The sequence below is a fragment of the Cryptomeria japonica genome, chromosome 10 (assembly GCF_030272615.1).
Source record: "Cryptomeria japonica chromosome 10, Sugi_1.0, whole genome shotgun sequence".
Taxonomy (NCBI): Eukaryota; Viridiplantae; Streptophyta; class Pinopsida; order Cupressales; family Cupressaceae; genus Cryptomeria; species Cryptomeria japonica.
This window is the reverse complement of record NC_081414.1, coordinates 268,342,729-268,363,483: the sequence shown is the minus strand read 5'-3', so window position 1 is coordinate 268,363,483 and position 20,755 is coordinate 268,342,729. Positions and strand designations below refer to the sequence as shown.

The window sequence follows — 20,755 nt, the reverse complement described above, 5'->3', positions numbered from 1 at the left end:
GGATCCCTCCTGCTCTAAATTTGGTTTAGCCTTTGAAAACCTCCATTGATGAATTTTGGCTTATTTTTGTTTATGGCATTTTTCTTCTGAATTTGCCAATTCTCCTGGTTATCCATCTGATACCTACCCCACTGTATAATTTATTCTCCATTAATTTCTCGATGTCGACCATATAATCTTTTGGCCAATGCGCATTTGTCAACCTATTGCCCTCCTTCATAAACCCATTGGGGTTTATGATTCTCGTGCCATCCTTGGTTTTGGTTATCCGTATTTGCCTTGGCCTGATTACAAATTTCTTCCATAGGGATTTCCTAACCCACCTCATTGCTCCATCCACAATATCTGTTTTCTCCATGACATCAATGCTCTTGCCACTCACCATTGTTGAGAGTCGAGTTTCGTCCCTGCTCTTCACTACTAATATGCTCCTCTTTGCTCCTACGAATCTGCTTCTCCCTACTCCAATGCTCCATAATATATATTTTTTAATTATAATTATAATATAATAAAGATATATTATAAATTGTGTATAATTTAAAATTGTCTTTATTTTATAAATTCTCTTAATAAAGTTGACTTTGTAGGATCCTCACATAATTTTATTTAAGAATATTAAATCTTTAAATTAAAATTTTCCTCTCCATCATAGATTCATAGTTCACCCATTCTGATTAAACAATTACTTAGAAAGTTAAAAGCTTAATAGTAAGTTGTGTTTTATTTTTGTTTGATATGTTAATAGTTATAATTTTAAAGTAGCACAAGGTGATTTCTAGTTTGTCATATTAGAGAATAAGATGAGCTCTAAATATTTATTAAAATTGAGGAGAGTAAGAGATTTAATTATATTATGAAAAATTATTTGGTCATATTATCAATAGGACAAATTACTTGCTTTCTTGTCCTGATGATGGATCACGGTGTTAGATCTGAAACGTTCACAACATCAAAAGCTACATGGTCAAATCCAGAAGAATTAAAAACAAATATTAGCATGTTATAAAAGAGATAAATAATTACATGTTAAAGTATAACATATTATGTCAAATTGATATGAAGATGAAGTAATATAAAATATAGAAATAAAAAATGTTGTAATATACAAAATTTTTGTATTCATCTCATAATGAGAAGAATATTTATTTATAAAGGTCATGCTTTACATAACTTGATTAAAAAGGTAATAAACAATTTTTATAGTAATTAAATTTGAGAGCAAGAAGGTTCACCTTTAACCTCGAAGTTGGAATGGCAAAGAGATGCACTTTTTTGGGAATGGTGATTCCAAAAGATTCTTTCATGTCTAACTCTCCTTCACATTTCTAATTGAAGTAGTGAACAAGGTATCGTAATGCAATCTCCATATTGGCAATGGCCATGGAAGTACCGGGACAACTTCCCCTTCCTGCTCCAAAAGGAATCATGCTTAATTCTGGATCTCTTATTACATCAAACTTTTTATCCATAAATCTCTCAGGCCTAAATTCAAAGGGATTTTCCCATACTTTTGGATATCTTCCTATTGCCCAAGCATTAATAATAAGCCTTGTTTTTGTTGGTATGAAGTAGTCGTAATGAGGTCCTTCTACAACACAATCTTCTGTAGATTCATGAGGGATGAGCAAAGGATCTATTGGATACAATCTCAATGTCTCTTTCACCACACAATGTAAGTATTCCATTCTTACAATATAAGATGATGTTATTTTCTCATCTTTTTTAACTATAAAATCAATTTCTTCTTGCAATTTCCAATTTCCTCATCACATGTAGATTTCTCAATAACTCACTCATTGCCCATTCCAGTGTAGATGCCGATGACTCAATTGCCGCGAGAAACATATCCTATAAACACATAAATAAATCAAAACACATATAATCAATCCAAAGTAACGCGACCACTACACGAACATATAATAAAAATTAGTGCTTACCATAAGGATAGCCTTCTTTTCTTCTACTGTGATTTCCATGTCCACAAGCAGGTCAACCAAGTCATTCTGCCGCTCCTCCTCCCCCCACTCCTCGCCGCGCCTCCCCTTGCGCTCCACATGTTCATCTATTATTTTGTCAAAGACGGCGTCCAACCGCTGGTGGACATTCTTCGTGCGTCGCTTTAGCCCCTGCAAGTCCAGCAGCTCCAAACAAGGAATGAAATCACCAATGTTGACAGCACCCATCAGCTCATTACCCTCCCAAACCAGTTCCTCAAACGTTGTACCGCCAGAGAGGCGGTCGGCATTTGTCCTCCCGTCAATATTCGCCACATCAAGTCGGAGGTGTAGCAGGCAACGCTGTGGCTCACATCCACGCGCTTTCTGCCCTGCTCACTCTTCTCCCAGATCGATCGGAACATCGCCAGCGCCTCTTCCTCCCGCACACCTTTGAACGACTCGACTCTCTGTGCATTCAGGAGCTCCAATATGCATATTTTTCTTATATTTCGCCAATAAGCTCCGTAGGGGGCAAACACGATGTCCTTGCGATTGTAAAACAGGTATTTTCCAGCGACAGTCGACGGCCTGCTGGCAAAATTCATGTCATGGGTTTTCAGAAACTGCTTGGCCACCTGAGAAGAAGACGCAACCACAACTGGAACAGAACCCGTCTTCACCAACATTATTGGCCCATGTTTCTCAGTCAGCCTCTGCAGACCGCGGTGAGGAAGAGCTCCCAACTGATGGAGGTTTCCTATGATGGGCAGCGCAAATGGTCCTGGCAAACATAATCTCCCATTGTTTTTCCTCACCCATCCTAACAGAAACGACAGCAAGACAGTAAACAATGCCTAACAACAAAAAGATCGTGCGAACATAATAGTACGGGAGATATGATAATGAAATAAGAGAAGATCCCCTCAAACAATACAGTACCCAACATCAACTCAAAAGCTAAGAACCGGCCAACATATCCCTTGTAATTATGAACAAGCATGCAAAATTGATGTGATCAAGTAAAGAGGCCAAAAAACAGGCCCTGTACATCATCCCACCAAAATGCATACATATTAACAATTCCAAGCAAAATGCAAGGTCGAGGAAAAGTTGAACAGTATGACCGAAAGAAAAAATTGAACACTTCGAAGGCAAAGAAGGCAAACAACTCTCATTAATATCCACCAATATTTGAATATTCTCATTTAAGGCCTTATTCACCAAAAAATCTGCAACGAAATTGGCTTCGCTATAGCAATGAGAAATAGAATAAGAATTAAAAAACTTAAGTTGCAACAAAATCTTATCCAACCAATATTGTAAATGCCAAGAATTACAAATTCGATTAGTAACAGCATAAAAGATCACCATATAATCTCCTCCAATCACAACATCTTTAAAATCTAATAAAATTAGCAAATCTAACCCAACAGAGAGAGCATGAATTTCTGCAACATTATTAGTCCCATCTGGAATACATTGGCACCTAGCTCTAATAATTTTGGAACTATAATCAGTAACCACCACCCCAATAGTAGACTTCCCCGGGTTGCCACGAGAGGCACCATCAAAATTTAACTTAAACTTGAGCCTAGGAAGTGGTAACCAAACTACCTCTTTTCTGTAAATTGTAGAAATCATTTTCCTAGAAATAGCCCCCTGAGAAGGAATTAAATGCAAAGCCGACCAATGCCTCTTGATCCAACTATCCCAAGAGGTGAAAGTACATCTAGAGCTCAGACTCTTATAAATAAAAGCCAAAGCAAATTCATAAATGGATTTCTCAATGCAAAAAAGTACATCTGACAAGGAGGAAGCCTTCTTCCTAAAGATTCTATTGTTCCTCTCCAGCCATATCTTCCAAATCAGAATATAAGGGGCAATGATCCACAGACAAGCATAAAAACAAGATGAACATAAAGATAGCCAACCCCTAAATTGGGACCGTAAATCCCCACATAATGTTGCAGACCAATTTAATTTATCAAAAAGACAGTACCAATATTTTGAAGCAAAAGGACAATGAAGAAAAAGATGATCAACCGATTCCAAGGAACAACCACACAAAACACAAGGAAACACAATAGTGATGCCAAGTCTATCCAATCTCATACCAGTGAGGAATCTATCCTGAACAACTAGCCATGTAAAAGCTCTTGCTTTTGGAAGACATGCAATATGCCAAAAAAGTCGAGAGGGCCATACTTCCCCCCACAATTAGCAGATAAATACTTATACCCATCTTTAACTGAATACTCCCTAGACTTAGAATGAACCCAAATTAGCACATCGTCAGAATCAAAAAAGATAAGTTGACGTTTATTTAACTCCTCAACATATGCAGACTTGATCTCTTTATCAACATGGAAATAATCTATTGATTTCCATCTGGCAACTGACATAGGACCAGACAAACCCAAATAAAATAATCTGCCATAAAAATTCCCCAAGAAGACTTTAATTGAGGTATGAGAAACAACCAATCTCTAAGACTAGTCAGCGCAAAAAAACCATTCCAAACTTCCTCCCAAAATTTAGCTTTTCTACCATTGGGCACAAGGCAAGATAAATCGAGTAGGATGACAGATCTACATCCAGTCATAAAATTCCAAATTGTAGAACCTTTGGGAAGCGAGGAGGCAGTAAAAATAGTCTCCTTGGGGCAATCTCCTAAATATTTAGCAAACAAAATTGATGCCCACTTAGAAGAAGGCTGTTTATATAATTTCCACACTAACTTAGCTCCTAAAGCCAAATTTTTCTTACCTAAATCTCTAATACCAACACCTCCCCTAGCCTTTAGAGAGCAAACCTTATCCTAAGCCAGCAAAGGTATTCAAGCCCTACTACTCACATTATCATTCCACAAGAATGACTTCATAACTCAATGCAAATTAATAATTGCTTTTTTAGGAGCCTTTAGAATGAACATCGGATAAAATAGGAACCGCATTCAAGACAACCTTAATAAGCACTATCTTACCTAGGAAAGTAAGCCACTTGTGAGTCCAAGATAGAATCCTTGATGATATGGAAGAAGAGATTCTTTCCCAAAAGTTGTGTTTTTCAGAACTAGTATAAAAAGGAATCCCTAAATACTTGTAAGGAAAGTTACCAACATTAAATCTCCTAAAGTTAACCGACCTCGACTGTACCAAGGGAGAAACATTAAGAAAAAAACCCTTAGATTTAGCACTATTCACCTTTTGACCATAAAAAGTTGAATAATCTCTTATGATCTTACTAATAAATTTTGTCTCAGCCATAGGGGCACGACCAAACAATAAAGTATCATCAACAAAAAGACAATGTGAATGCCTAATTGCCATATTTGGAATACTAATACCCTTCCAAAGACCAATCTCCCTTGTTGCCAAGATAGCTCTGCTAAAGGCTTCAACTAAGATGATAAATAGGAAAGGAGACAAAGGATCTGCTTGCCTAAGGCCTCTAGATGAGGCAAAAAAAACACACGGGGAACCATTCAAAATCACACAAAACCTAGTAGTAGAAATACATGCATTAGTCCATCTCACCCACTTGACCCCAAAACCAAACTTTTTAAGAACAAAAGAAAGAGCCTGCCAGCTAACCCTGTCATAAGATTTTATCATATCTAACTTAAGAATCATAGCAGGAAGAGAAAGATGAGAGATAAAATGCAAGACCTCATGTGCCACAATGGCCCCTTCTTCAGTTTCCCTACCAGGTAGAAAACCACCCCGCTCACCTGAAATAATCTTGGGGATAAGCTTGGCAAGCCTCACAGAGATTGCCTTAGTAATTATCTTATATAATGTATTACATAAAACAATTGGACGAAAAATCAACAAAAGACATAGGATTCTCTGTTTTAAGGATGATGACAATAGGAGTAGTGTTCAACTCTTTTAGAATAGACCTGTTGCACCTAGCCTCCTCTAAGACAAGAAGAATCTCATCCCCAAGAAAAGACCAACACTTTTTAAAGAACAAAGCAGTAAAACCATCTGGACCCGGGGCCTTATCAAGCGCCATAGAGAAAACAACCTCTTTGACCTCTTGACTGGAAAAAGGAGCCATTCGCATTTTATTGTCCTCCTCAGAAATAAGTTGAGGAATGGCCAAAGCAAAACTATCATCAAAAGAAGAAGTTTCTTCAGTCAACAAGGATTTAAAGAACCTAACAGCCTCAGAGGCAATATCCTTCTCCTCAGAAAGGAAGATGCCAAAAGAGTCTTGAATACAAGAAATCCTACTCATTTGACGTTTCATTTTAGTAGACGAATGGAAAAATTTAGTGTTCCTATCTCCTTCAACAAGCCATAAATCCCTAGACTTCTGCCACCAATAGATTTCTTCACGAGAAAGAATTTCCTCAAGCTGAGAATTTAATAATTTATGCTTATCAAGGGCAGCAGAGTCCATCCCAATATTCATTACCATAGTATTTAAAGCTTCATGCTCCCTCTGAATTCTAGATTTCTCAAAAAAAATATTTTTAAAATGCAAGACATTCTAGGACTTTATCTTATCCTTAATAAAAGGGACTTTTTTGACAAAATGAAACATTCTAGTTCCAGAGATAAAAGGGGCTGAAGCCCACCAAGATTCCAAGACCATTAGAAAAGAAGGATCTCTAAACCACATAGGCTCAAATTTAAACGAATCTTTTTGAGGAGCCCTATCATCTAAGATAGACAACATAATTGGGAAGTGATCAGAGCCTGAGTTAGGCAAAACCACAACAACAACATCCACATCTGAAGAAATCTTATTTTCAGAAATAAAAAAACCTCTCAAGTCTTTCAGCAATCTGTGAAAAATCTTTCCTCATGTTTGTCCAAGTAAAAGGACCATTTAAAGTTTTACAATCCAATAAACAATTATTCTGAATGAAAGTATTAAAATCAACCACAATAAGTTTGTTCAGTAAAATGACCCCAATTTTATCATCCTCAGAAGAGATAGTATTAAAATCTTCGCCAAAGATCACAAACTGCCCTCAAAGGGGGAGGAGAAGACAACTAAAGAATCCCAAAGATCTCTTTTCCCCAAGATAGACATCGGACCATAAATATTAAATAACCAGAATTTAACATTTGAAACCCTACTTTTTACCAAAGCCAACATCTACAAAGGAGCATAAACAACCAAAGATAATTTAGTAGTAATATCATTCCAAAGGAAAACTAAACCTCCAGAAGCCCTCGCAGAGGGGGAGACACAAAATTTCCAAGCCTTCCATTTAGAAAACAAAAAATCAGCACCTTGCACACTCAATTTAGTTTCTTGCAACATAAGAACATTACACTTCATTAAGTCCAACTCCGACTTAATCAAGTCCAAGAAATGAGCTTCATTATCCTCGATAGGACACATTATCTCCCCTCTTTTTAGGAGAATCACCAAGACCATCTTTACCCACCCCAAAAGATGCTTGAAGACTTCGTTTGGTAGAAACAAACCTAGTAAAAGGAGGGCTAAACTTTTGTTTCCTCTTCGCAGAACCAGAACTTGGGCTTTGCAGAACCAGAACTCGGGCTCAAGAGAGTAGACTGGATTCCAGCATCTATTTCCAACTGAGTATAAAATGCCTTTGGCTTCCTACCCTGCTTCGTAGGAGAAAGTAACTGAGAGGAAGGAGACAAAGGAGTTTGAATTAAAGGCTTGTTAATTACAGGATCAAATCCTACCTTAATCCTCACACAAAATACCCTCACAATCCAAAGCTTTATTTGGAGAGAGAATTTCAAAGGGATTGCAAGTCAGAGTAATAAACAAGGAAGAATTCAAATTAACCAAATCTTGATCAATCACATAAACTACCTTGTCAGTAACATCATGATTCATAGTGATATTATGTTAAGATACAAGTTGCCGAACTTGAGAAATTAAGCCCTCATCCAGAGCAACAAAAGACGCATCAAACCCATGAACCAAATGGTCAGACTCCCCTAAGGAAATCCTCCCCCGATGTCTTGGGCAGGTTTAACAGAGTCCATAAGCATTCCCCCCTCATTGGGGAACCCTAAGTAAGAGTCCATTCCAACAAGATCATTAGATTTCTGCAAAACATCCCCAACAGGGAGAGAAACATCCCCAAGAGGGACATAGTTCTCCTGAATAGAAACCCTTATAGAATCATTCAACATTGATGGGCAAACAGGATGGGAATCAAGGTGCATTCGATTTTCATGACATAGAGAAGAATCAAGGTTACTGACACCTTTATTAGTAGGTTTTGAAGGCCGAACCTCCTTATTACCAAAAGATAAACCTTTAAGGGTAACAAATAAAGGAGAATCCATTACCACAGAGGAATGTAAAAACCAGTCAGAATCACGAACAATGCTCTGCCTCCAAATCCCATCAATAGACTTTAAATTACAATTGCAAGGAACCACATAAGATGAGTTAAGTTACACACAAATCTTAACCCTAAAAACCCCATCCTCAAATACTGAATGCGAATGCATAAACTTTCCAAAGGAATCCCCAATTCTTTGCAAAATATTAGGATCAAAAAATTCACACAAAAGACCAGGAAGCGAAAACCAAGTAGAGATAGTTTTAACAATATCCTAAGAAGTTAAGAAAAAAGGTTTCTATCTTTCTATAAAAACTAAATTACGACCAAACCATAAAAATGGATTTTTAAGGGCCTTATGTATAGCACCCTTAGAATTAAAAATAACAATGAAAGAACCTGAAGAGAGAACCTAAAAACAAAGCGTACCATACCAAAATTCATGAATCTTATGATGAAGCTTTGAAAGAAAAATATTATCTCCCCAAACTTGAATAGAAACAGCCAAAGAATGCAAATCCCTAGCCTTCTTATCCAATGGAGCTTCAGTCACAGTTATACAGGGAATTGATAGCCATACCTTATTCACTGAATTCTCCTTACCCAAAGACTTGCCCTAATCAAGAGTCACTGTAGTGGCCATAGATGGCCATAAAATCCCTATGGATTTTTCGATCGTCACCTTGCCAGAGCCCACATTGTTTTTAGGGTTGTTTCCAAACCCCCCATTTCGTCTAAAAATCGAAGGTAAATCCAGAGAGGCTTTTGGCTAATGCTTAACTAATCTCCTATTTTGCGGACGAAAGAAACCCTTGAAGTAAATTGATCTTGGCCAACCACTATCCCTGTGATGCCAATCCCGCTTCTCCAGAGAAAGAACATCAACCCCCTTCCCATTCTCAAACACCCATTGAGGTACATGATCACCTTGCAGACCAAAGGGATCCAAGGGAGGAAGAGGATCATCGAGGGCATCTTCGCCCCAGGTAGAATTTCATAGCCGAACCCTAGACTGTGAAATTTCACCCATTACTAATGTTTTTATATTGTTTATTATTTTTTAATAATATGTATTTATTTTCATCTTTAAAGTTGAGAATATGTTAATTCAATAAATGGTTAGGGAAGAAAAGTATATTTTTTTGGTCAATTTTCTTTCTTTTAAGATTGGACAAAAAAGAAACAAAATCTTTATGATGAAGATATTCTAAAATAAAATAAGATTTTTAATGTTTTATATGGATGAAAATGATGTCTTTAGGTTTATGACTTTTTAAAATTTTTTCTTTTAATATTTTTGGGATATCATGGATGAAGTTTTTTTAAAAGTGGTGTAAGAATCTATGAAATCAAAGTCACTTCTTAAGGTTATGAACTTTATCTTTCTTTCTCTTATTTGATAAAGGGATTCTTTAAATAAAAGATGAAAATTTTAGGTATGTTCATAAAAGATTATTGCTAAAATACTTTAGATTTTCTTTATTCTTTACTTACTAAAGAATAACTAGAATTTTTATAAGGGTGACTAATAATATATGACATTATCTTAGTTCATTAGATAATACACTCATAGATTGATAGTTACAACAAGGTATGCTCTTAAAACTCAACATTATAAAAGTTCGTGATGATGTTGCTTAGTGATTTTTTTAATTTTATTTTCAAAACACTTAGATCTAAACTTACCCATATGAAAAATGAGAAAGAAGTGTTGTGTTGTATAGGAGCTTTCCTAAGTTAAAATTTATGTTGGTGTTCCCACCTCCACTATATAATAGTGGGTGAAAAAGAGAGATTTTCCTTGAAAGGAGAAAAGGATGAAACAATAATGAAAATTCTTGAATTGATAAATATTACCCTAAATATGAAACCCTTGGATTGATGTATGACATAAGTCTTTATGTTGATTTAAAGATATTAATGCATGCCTTCATCATAGAGGAACACATTATGATTGATCTGATTGTTGAAATAAAGATATAGACTTGAATGCTTAACTCCTTGATAGGAGATATGTGATCCCTTGCTTATGCTTGATTGAATACTCAATTAGGCAGGTTAGAGTTTGAAATGAGAGAGCGATTTGTATTCGTATGAAACTTACACATTTTAAAATTTAATTTTTAGGGAAGTCTAACATTGAAGTGCATTCCCACTACTTACAATGTCTACATTTAAAATTAAAATTTTAGGACCAAACTGCTTGGACAAGGGCATTGGGTGCCCTCATCCTAATAGTTTAGGTTAGGAAAAAAGGTCATGGATAGAGGAATGCTCCAAGATAACAAAAAAATTCCCTAAAATAAGCACAATCAGACATGAATTGGGTACCCATTAGCCACAACCACCACAGTGGGTCCAAACTAAGTGTGAAATTGTAAAGGGATACAATTTATGACACTATAGTAGCATTTATAGCACTTTCATTATTTTCACTGGATTTCCTTTTAGCCTGATCTATAAGAGGATTTTCAATAATTTCATAACCATTTGCAATAAATTGTCGAGCATGAAATCCTAATGTCATAAGGTAGGTCTCCATCCTTATATTCCATAATTCATAATTAAATCCATCAAATAGTTGTTCTTTGTTTGAAGAAAGGCCTTCTTGTCCTACCTTGTGTGCCATCCAAGATCTACCTCAACTTGTTTAGCTTCACCAAGGAATTGAGCTCTTATACCAATTGTTTGGCACACAATTATTGAGAGGGGAGGTGAATTGATAATTTAAATTTGCTAACTAAAATCACCACATCAACAATACTAGATCAAAATATTATTATAAACCATACAAGAAATGAACACATCAACACAAGAGATCAACAAATTTATAAGGAAACCCAAAAGGGAAAATCCATAATGAGAATAATTTCTTGGATCTAAATTACCCAACAATAGCCTCACAAAAATAATATGTTACAATATTTTTTCAATTACAACCCAAAAAGAGAGAGACCCATCCCTCACAATCTAATTTGCATGCTCTAACCTACAAGATAATCCAATCCTATAAATTGGTTTGCATGCTCCAACCCATAAGATACACCAATCCCTTCTTCAAGGATGATTTGTGAGCACCAACCTATATAGCACTCGAATTCTCTTAGACTAATCTTTCATGTAGTCACTAAGCACCGACTCAAATTAAGAGGCACCAACCTTACATTAAAAAAGAATGATTCACAAATAAGTAGCGAATATTCACAGTTTGAATCAACTAGTGGATGATTCGTAACATTATCCACTTCTTAACACATCTATTCTACAACTAAGAATGAAACAATATACTCATACTATAATAGTGCAAAACAAGATATTACATTTTTGTAGAACACACCATGCACTTTTTTTACTTCTAACATATTGTATGAATGATTTATGATATATATCTATTCCATTATATTATTATCATTTACATGTTGTGTTATAACCTTTTGAAATCATTCACAACTCAATATGTTGGCTAAAGATTAATCCTAAATTCAAAATGACATGTAAAATTTAGTTAGCTTGACCCCTAATTAAATACTTAAACACAAAATTGTTTAAGAAATGATATGTGATTCATACCTTGAACTCAATTGGTCCCATTTTACTCTAACACATTTTCTCCCGCTAGCACACATTTCATTTGGTACATGTAAAGACCTTCATAGAGTACCTTCTATAGAACTTCTATAGCATTGGTTCATAGAACACTATCTATAGATTATTTGCAACATTGAAGGATGACATATTATTTATTTGACATTCTTTCTTATTCTTTCTTAATAAAGCTTTCTTGATATGTCAATGTGAATATTATCAAAAAGATATCTTTTGAGCAAGCTAGATCTTCTATTTTCATGGATGAAGTTCATACCCCTAAGCTTGATGGTTTTCCTTCTTTTTTCTTATAACATTTTTTGATATCATCAATGGAGATATTTTAGAAGTGGCATATTAAATTATAAAATTCAAAATAAATTGTCCAAGCTATGAAATTCACCTAGATTTCTCTTATTCCTAAATGGGACTCTTTAAATGATAATTATTTTAGGCATATACATTTCTAGCTAATTGATAATAGACTCAAACCCTTCTTTCTTTGCTTTATAAAGAAAAGGGAAAATTTGTTAAAGGTTGATTGATAATAAATGGTATTGTTTGAGTTCATTAAGTAATGGACTATAGCACTGATAATAAAAAAAGGCATGCTCCCAAAACCCAACCTTATGAACGCTTATGATCATGTTAATTAGGAATTTCTTTATAGATTTTTAAAAAAAATTTGGTTTTAGTAAAAAATGGAGAAAATAAGTATTTAGATATTATTCTTCTTCCTTCTTTATCATACTTGTTAATGTATCCACATAAGGATTTTTATCATCATCTTAAGGTCTTCATCAAGGGGATCCTTTATCTCCCAACTTGTTCATCATTGTGGACTAATCCTTGGGAAATTTATAAGATATCTTAAAATAAGGCTTATTTACATGGTCTTAAAGATTGTTCTATATGGAATGCTATCACTTATCAGTAATTTGTCGGTGGGACTATGATTTTTTCTTCTCATTCTTTATCAAATGAAAGGATAATTATAATTATTTTATCATATTATGAATAAGCATCTAGCCGAGTAGTGAATAGAATAAAATCTAAAGTTTTATTCCTTAATGTTTTTGATATGAAATAAACTTTTCTTTATAGATGCATTTCATTTAGAAATGCTTATTTACGTAATTCACACTCATGTTTCATATTTTTTATAAAAATAATAATAAATGCGTATGGGTTCCTATACTAAATATATTTAGGAAAATTTTAGATGGAAGAAAAGGGTGATGGATTTCCTCAACTATTTTTTTTTTATTAAAATAAGTGGGGAAGGGCCCCAACCCATTACAAATCTAGCAGAAATCGGTAAAAACTAGAACTCAAACAAAACTAGTCACAAAGACAACAAAATAGGGCAATAAACCAAACAATGAAGGTGGAGCCAAACATGTTACATCCTATTTTCAATCAAAACTTTGAGACCACTTATCTAACATACTAAGTTGCGAAGACTTGTTAGTGGGATACTTTCTTTTATGTTGAGCAACTATCCAAGTGGATCCATTATTACAATTAGAAAAGATTAAACTACATAAAAAGGTGGGCCAACAATATCAGGGATGACACCATTACCAATAAAAACACCCCGGTATTAGGGAGAACAACTTACCAAGAGAAGTTGTAACATGATCTTTGACAACATCATCTAGAAAGATAGAATACCCAATACCATTTATTTTATTGTCCGAAGAAGTTTTTGACCAATAAATAGCTCTTGTGGGTAAATAAATAGTAAGATGGATAGGAGTAGAAGAAAATAGATCAAGAGACAACCCAAGATCCAAATTAATCTCAATAAAATTGAAGGAATGAGTGGTTCTAAATACTTAGAAGCAACATCAAGAAAAATAATAAGATGGTTATGAACAACATTCTTCCACCAAGGAGGACTAAGTTGAAGTTTTTTTTCCTTTTTTTGGCTCCATGATGATTTTAAGTATAGTTAGGTGTAGTTTATTTAATGACCTTCCTATGAATAGGCCCGCGTGTCGTATGCCTCAGAATTTTATTAGAATTATATTCTCTATTAAGTTTATGGACTCTTTATATTTAGTTGCTCGTAGTTTTCTTAAGGATAGATGGTGTCTGGATAAGATTAGTATGTTTAGTTATGATGATATGATAATTTTTTATTACTTCTGAGAGATGTTGTTTGATACCAACATTTGTGGTGCTACTGTCTAATTTTGTTGTTTTGTAAGGGTTCAGGGCCCCCTCCCTACTGACGTAATAAAAAACATTCTTCAATCAAGTTGAGAAAGAATGCCTGTGAGCATTACAAGAGCACTTAGAAGCCATATAACAAAAGGGGACCCCCTTATAGTCCACTAGCTAGCACCAATATTTACCATTAATATGTAGAATGACTTCTCCAAGAAAATATTTTAAAATATCCACTTCAACTAGAAAGTAATGAAATGAAGTATGACCAAAGACTTTGGTCACAAAATCCACCTTTAGGAATCTACCTAAAGTATTACCAATATCCTCATAGGATTCAATAGTCTTGAAATGAACCTGGGAAGATAAGGAAACCTTACCCACATAGGAAAAATATTAGTTAAATCTATCAAAGGGTTAAAATAAGAAACCCAGAGGCACACAAAGAGGGGAAGTGAATTTCACCACTAAGGCCTGCTATCAAGATCAACTTGTGAATTATCCTTAGAATTGAAGCATACCACAAAAAATCCTCTAGTAGAAGGGTAAAGATACATTTTACCCTTAGCCATAGAAGAACAAACCTCCTAAACCCAGTAGTGAACATCAAGAAGAGAAGGCCAAAAACTAAAAAAAACTTACAGATTAAGCCATGTTTGGCAAAATAGTCCTCAAAATCTAGAGCACTAGGCCCCCTAGAGGAATAACAAGAGAAACAAAAACATAGGGTACTATCAACTTAATAAAACACTTTATTTTCCTAAAAGAAACAACCTTGGTGCCAAAAGCAACAAACGAGATTCTTCTTAAGTGGATCTACATAGGAAGAAAGCTAACTAGAGCTATAGATTGCAGAATTAGATTGAGGTTAAATGAGAAAAACCAAAGCATGAAATTGATCTAATAAAGCTAATCATTAAACTTAATCAATCATGCCAATCTATCCTAATTTTACTAACAAAATAACTGAAACAAAATTTCATGATGCATACCATCCTTGTGTGTTTCTTCAGTTAAACTTTCTTGTTCTTCCTTTCATCTCTAATTCTGATGTGTTGCTCTCATTGTGTAGGTGCAAAATACAATATGAAAGTAAGGATGTGATATGCGAGATTTACTAGGAACGTGATTCTTTGACAAAATAATGATGCTAATCACTAGATGACTAAATGAATTTAGAGAAAATAACAATGGAAATTTGATTATCGCTAGACAATTCAACATAATGAAAATGCATAAAAATTAGATGATTTGATTGATGAAAGAAGTCCGAATTTATAGAAAATTGAAGACTCGATTAACGGACAAGATTGACAAGATTTTTGGTTATATGAACAGACCTGATTGAGCACATGACAAAGTTGCCATTCGAGGAAGGATGAAAATGATGAAGAAAAAGTATAGAAAGTGCAAATAAGTAGGTTTTTGAAGATTCATGTCTCATTTTCAGCTTTAAAAGTAAAATATATGAGATATTTCCAATAGGATATATTTTTGAAAATCAAAGAAGATATTAGTTTCCCATTTTCAAAAATTAGGAGGGTTTGGGGAAAATCAAATAAAACAAATAAATTTTTGTTTCCATTTTGAAAATTAGGAGATGATAAATTGGGATAAATAATTAAATAAATAAAGATATTTATTTAATCATGATGACATAATTAGTTAACCAAATAATTTAAATAAATTATTCGATTATAGGAGATAGAAATTGACCATTTAATTAAATAATTAAATTCATTTAGTTAAAATGTTGATTTGAAATTAATTATATTATATATTTAAATAAATATTAAAAGGAGATGATTAATGATGAATGATTAAATGATTAGGGAAAATTAGTAAAAAGGACTTTAATTAATTAATTAATTAAACCAAAAAGGACAAATTAGTCAAACTAACATCTAGAGACCTTAAATTAGTTCAAATTAAGTCAAATTTAGTCAAATTAGGTGAAATTGGGAAGAATTGGGAAGGTTCAGACATAAAATGGAAATTAATTGAGTGAAAATGGGAAAATTAGGTTAAATTGAGTAAAAGTGGGTAAACTAGGTTAACGCAGCTCACAAGATGGAAATGGGACAAATGTGATGCCATGGGGTAGGAGAAGAGGTCAAAATAATGTCATAGAATAGGATTTGGGAGAAAATAATGCCAACAAGACAAAAAATGGGAAAGGTGAAGTGGGACAGGACCAACAAATAATAAACTATGTGCGCAATTAGGTTAATAATGAAGAATGCAAACATTTACTAATTTTTAGTGTCTATATTTTGCCCCTTTTTTAGGTAATCTGATTTAGAACATTGTTTCAAAGAAAATTCAAGAAAATATCACATTAAACATGTCCCTGGTATAACAGGGTATAAGGGTGCCCCCTCGAGAAATTGGTTGAAAAATCTAGGAAAAATTTAATTTGTCAACAATGATGCCAAGATTCCAAAATCATGAACGAAAGTGAAAACGGGGTGAAAACGCAAAAGGTTACTAGCTCGGGAAGGTGAAAAATACTATGACCAATGCAAAGGGGAGTGCATGCACACCCATCTAGGCAGGTTAGAGGGTTATAAAAGTGGCTGGGAGGGCAAAAATAGCTCATTTTAACTCTCTATTTTTTGGAAGAATTGGAGCTCTGGAGAAAGGAGAAGTTAGTAGGATTGGAGCAAGGAGAAGTTAGTAGGATTGGAGCAAGGAGAAGTTAGTAGGATGGTGCAAATTTTGAGGGAGAGTCCTCATAATTAACAAAAAGAAATATATTCAGAAAAAAATTACAAAAAATATCCTCATCAAAGGTGAGTAAGTTACAAATATTGTCCCAAAAGGATTTTAAAAAATACTTTCATTTAGGTCAAAATATGCTTGCCATACACGAGCATGGTATGGTCTTGACAAAGTTCCTTTTAAAATATAGGTTTTAGAAATGCCTATTGAAAATTAATTTCTATCATCTAGGTATTAAAATAAGTTACATATTTAGAAACTACACTTCAAGCGCTACATTTTTTATTATTAATTTTTTTTAAGCTTCATTCTTTAAGTAATTTAAATTTTTGGTCAAACTTGACGAATTTTGAAAAACAAGAAAAACACTTTCACTTTTTGGCCAAAAAGTTGACTCAACTTCTTGCAAGCACCCACAAAAAAGTCAAATGGAGGCACAAGGACCAAAAAACATTAGGGAGAAAAAGTGTACTAACCCATTTGAATTAAGGCCTGTTTAAGGTAGATTATGGTGCCTCAAGCACCTTGGTCTAGACAGGCCCCCCCAAGAACCCTTGTCCTCCCAAAATAGGGAAAACAAGTAGGAAATTAGGAAGGCACATTCCCAAGTTTGGGTCCACTCAATCGTGCAACTAGGTGATATCCGATTTGAGGTAAAAAGGGCCAAAATGGACTTAGGGGAGAACTAGGATGAGACACGCTAAATTAGGTGCACAAAAATATGATGTGAATTGTACAAGGTTACAATTCACGACACTACAAAACCAATAAAGATCTTATAGGTATCTTTGAAGATAGATTGACAAGATTCATTAAATCATCTTGTATTGATATAGAGGTTGAAATAGACATATATTCCAAATCAAGCCACTCTCTCTCATAGACAGAACACCTTTGACGTAGTAAATACACAAACCTTTCCTTCCTTCTTTAATTATTAAGGAATAAGAGAGACTTGTTAAGGGTTTTGTCAAAATAGATGTATTATCTTAGTTTATTATAATATATTGCTAGTAATATCAAAGTTATGCTCCTAAAATTATCACTATAAAATATTATAATAATCCTCTTAATAAGGATTGGATGGTGGGTCTTATTCTTCTATCTATTTTTGTATCCTTGTTAGTGGATCTAAAGAAGTGTTTTCCTCTTCTTTTAGGGTTTTCATTAAGGGGATTGTTTGTCTACCTACTTGTTCATTGTCATCTTTAGGGAGATGCATAATATCTATTAAATATAATACTTATTTCAATGGTCTTAAATCTTCTTCTATAGCTAATGCTATCACTCATTAAGAATTTATAGATGATACTATGATTTTGTATTCCCTTTGTTTATTAAAACCGAGGAGAATAAGAGATATTTTATTGATTATGAACAAGCTTTTGATCATCTTGTCAATAAAAAAATATATAATTTTTTTCCTAATGTTTGGGATATGGAACAAAATATTCTATACAAATATCTATTATCTAAACAAGGTTCAAGTTTCCTAATTCATAGTTTTCAAAACAATAAAAAATAGCATACAAAGAAAAAACATAATACACTTAAAAATTGTAAAATTGTATTAATAATTGCTAATTAAAAACAATAATTAATTCATAATATTTTTTGACATACATAAATATCCATTACTTGATGAGCCTACTAAATAACAAAAAGAAATATAAATTCCCCAAAGAAACAATAAGACAACATTTTTTACCCGTGATCATGTTCTAAAAGAGATAAGTTATTATGTGTTGAACTATGACATATAAAGGAAAATAGATATGAAGTTGAAGCAATATAGTGGAAATATTGAAATCAAACATATTGTAATATATATATAAATTTTGTATTCAACTCATAATGAGAAGAATATTTATTTATAAGGATTATGTTTTACATAATTTGAGTGAAAAGGTAATGAACACTTTTTATAGTGATTAAACTTTAAGGTAAAATGGTTCATTCACCTTTAACCTCCAAGTGGGAATAACAAAGAGATGCACTTTTCTCGGAATGGTGATTCCAAAAGATTCGTTCATGTCTAACTCTCCTTCACATTTCCAATTGAAGTAGTGAACAAGGTATACTAATGCAATCTCCAAATTAGCAATGGCCATAGAAGCACCTGGGCAACTTCTCCTTCCTGCCCCAAAAGGAATCATGCTTAATTCTGGATCTCTTATCATATCAAAATTTTTACCCATAAATCTCTCAGGCCTAAATTCCAAGGGATCTTCCCATACTTTTGGATCTCTTCCTATTGCCCAAGCATTAATAATAAGCCTTGTTTTTCTTGGTATGAAGTAGTCATGATGAGGTCCTTCCACAACACAATCTTCCGTAGATTCATGGGGGATGAGCAACGGGCCTATTGGATACAATCTCATTGTCTCTTTCACCACACAATGTAAATATTCCATGCCTACAATATCAGATGACGCTATTTTCTCATCTTTTTTAACTATAAAATCAATTTCTTCTTGCAATTTCTTCATCACATATGGATTTCTCAATAACTCGCTCATTGCCCATTCCAATGTAGATGTCTCTGTCTCTATTGCCCCAAGAAACATGTCCTACAAACACATAGATGAGTTAAACCATAGGCATAAATATATATAATCAATACAAAACAGTGCGACCACTGCATTCACATATATAATAAAATTATACTTACCATAAGGATAGCCTTCTTCTCTTCTACTGTGATTTCCATTTCCACAAGTACGTCAACCAGGTCCTTATGCCGCTCCTTCTCCTCCGCGCCGCGCCTCCCCTTGCGCTCAACATGTTCATCTATTATTTTGTCAAAAACAGCGTCAATCCGCTGGTGGACATTCTTCATACGTCCCCTCAGCCCCTGCAAGTCGAGCCAATCCAAACAAGGAATGAAGTCGCCAATGTTGATAGCTCCCATCAACTCAGCAGCCTTCCAAATCAATTCCTCAAACGTTGTGCCGCCAGAGAGGCTGTCGGCGTTTGTCCTCCCCGTCAATATTCGCCACATGAAGTCGGAGGTATGGCAGGAAATGATGCGGCTCAAATCCACGCCCACTCTGCCCTTGTCGCTCTTCTGCCAGATCGATCGGACCATTGCCAGGGCCTCTTCCTCCCGCACACCTTTGAACGACTCGATTCTCTTGGCACTCAGCATCTCCAACATGCAAGTCTTTCGTATATTTCGCCAATAATCTCCGTAGGGGGCAAACACGATGTCCTTGCAATTGTAAAACAAGTATTTTCCAGCAGTAGTAGACGGTCTGCTGAGAAAACTCATGTCATGGGTTTTCAGAAACTGTTTCGCCGCCTGAGAAGAAGAGGCGACCACGACGGGAACAGAACCGAACTTGAGCATCATTATAGGCCCATGTTGCTCAGCCAGCCGCTGCAGACTGCGGTGAGGAAGAGCTCCCAACTGATGGAGGTTTCCTATGATGGGCAGCGCAAATGGTCCTGGCAAAGGCATACTCCCATTGTTTTTTCTCGCCCATCCCAATAGAGAGGACAGCAAAACAGTAAACAAAATAATTGTAAGTCCTATTGCAGAAACACTCATATTGAGATCCATGATTAAGGAAACCCAGAAAGGGAGACTGCTGCTTTAGTTTGCTGGGGAGGGAAGACTTTATATAAAACTGCTGCTGCTACTTGTGCCCTCAATTATTAGAGCATGGCATGTTTGCCATGTGAATCTTTCTGTTCCACAGGTTGACGTTGTACTGTCGCTGATATGAAAATGACACTTTTGTTTTGTATCTTTCAGCTTTTTTATTCTTTAAAACGACAGTCCAGCTGCTTCACTTTGCTGGTGAGGGAAGTATTTATCAACAGTAGCTGCTGCCACTAACATATTTAACTCTCTATTTACTTCCATGGCTTTTAATTGCTGGGTGTAAAATGATAAAAGGATTACATATTTTCAATGCAGGAAACCCAGAAAGGCAGAGTACTGCTTTACTTTGCTGGGGACGGAAGTCTTTATATAAAAGAATTAGAGCGGGACATGTTTGCCATGTGAATCTTTCTGTTCCACAGGTGGTGGGGATGGATTGATATG

General features: G+C 34.7%; 1 protein-coding gene and 1 pseudogene across 1 annotated transcript; both read right to left on the bottom strand.

Annotated features, from left to right (window-relative positions):
- Positions 1–1,175: 1,175 nt before the first annotated feature.
- Positions 1,176–3,578, bottom strand: LOC131039110 (cytochrome P450 750A1-like; annotated as a pseudogene).
- A 14,929-nt stretch (positions 3,579–18,507) lies between these two features.
- On the bottom strand, positions 18,508–20,311 carry LOC131039155 (cytochrome P450 750A1). The gene is made up of 2 exons (XM_057971824.2): positions 19,376–20,311; positions 18,508–19,274 (listed from the first exon to the last, which is right to left on the bottom strand). The coding sequence occupies exons 1-2, from the start codon at positions 20,264–20,266 to the stop codon at positions 18,636–18,638; spliced, it is 1,530 nt and encodes a 509-aa protein (XP_057827807.2). The 5' UTR covers positions 20,267–20,311; the 3' UTR covers positions 18,508–18,635.
- Positions 20,312–20,755: the final 444 nt, after the last annotated feature.

Coding starts and splice junctions, on each gene's coding strand:
- LOC131039155 (XM_057971824.2), bottom strand. CDS start 20,266: ATGGATCTCAATATGAGTGTTTCTGCAATAGGACTTACAATTATTTTG. Junction 19,275..19,375: donor AGAAGAAGGCTATCCTTATG/GTAAGTATAATT, acceptor ATGTGTTTGTAG/GACATGTTTCTTGGGGCAAT.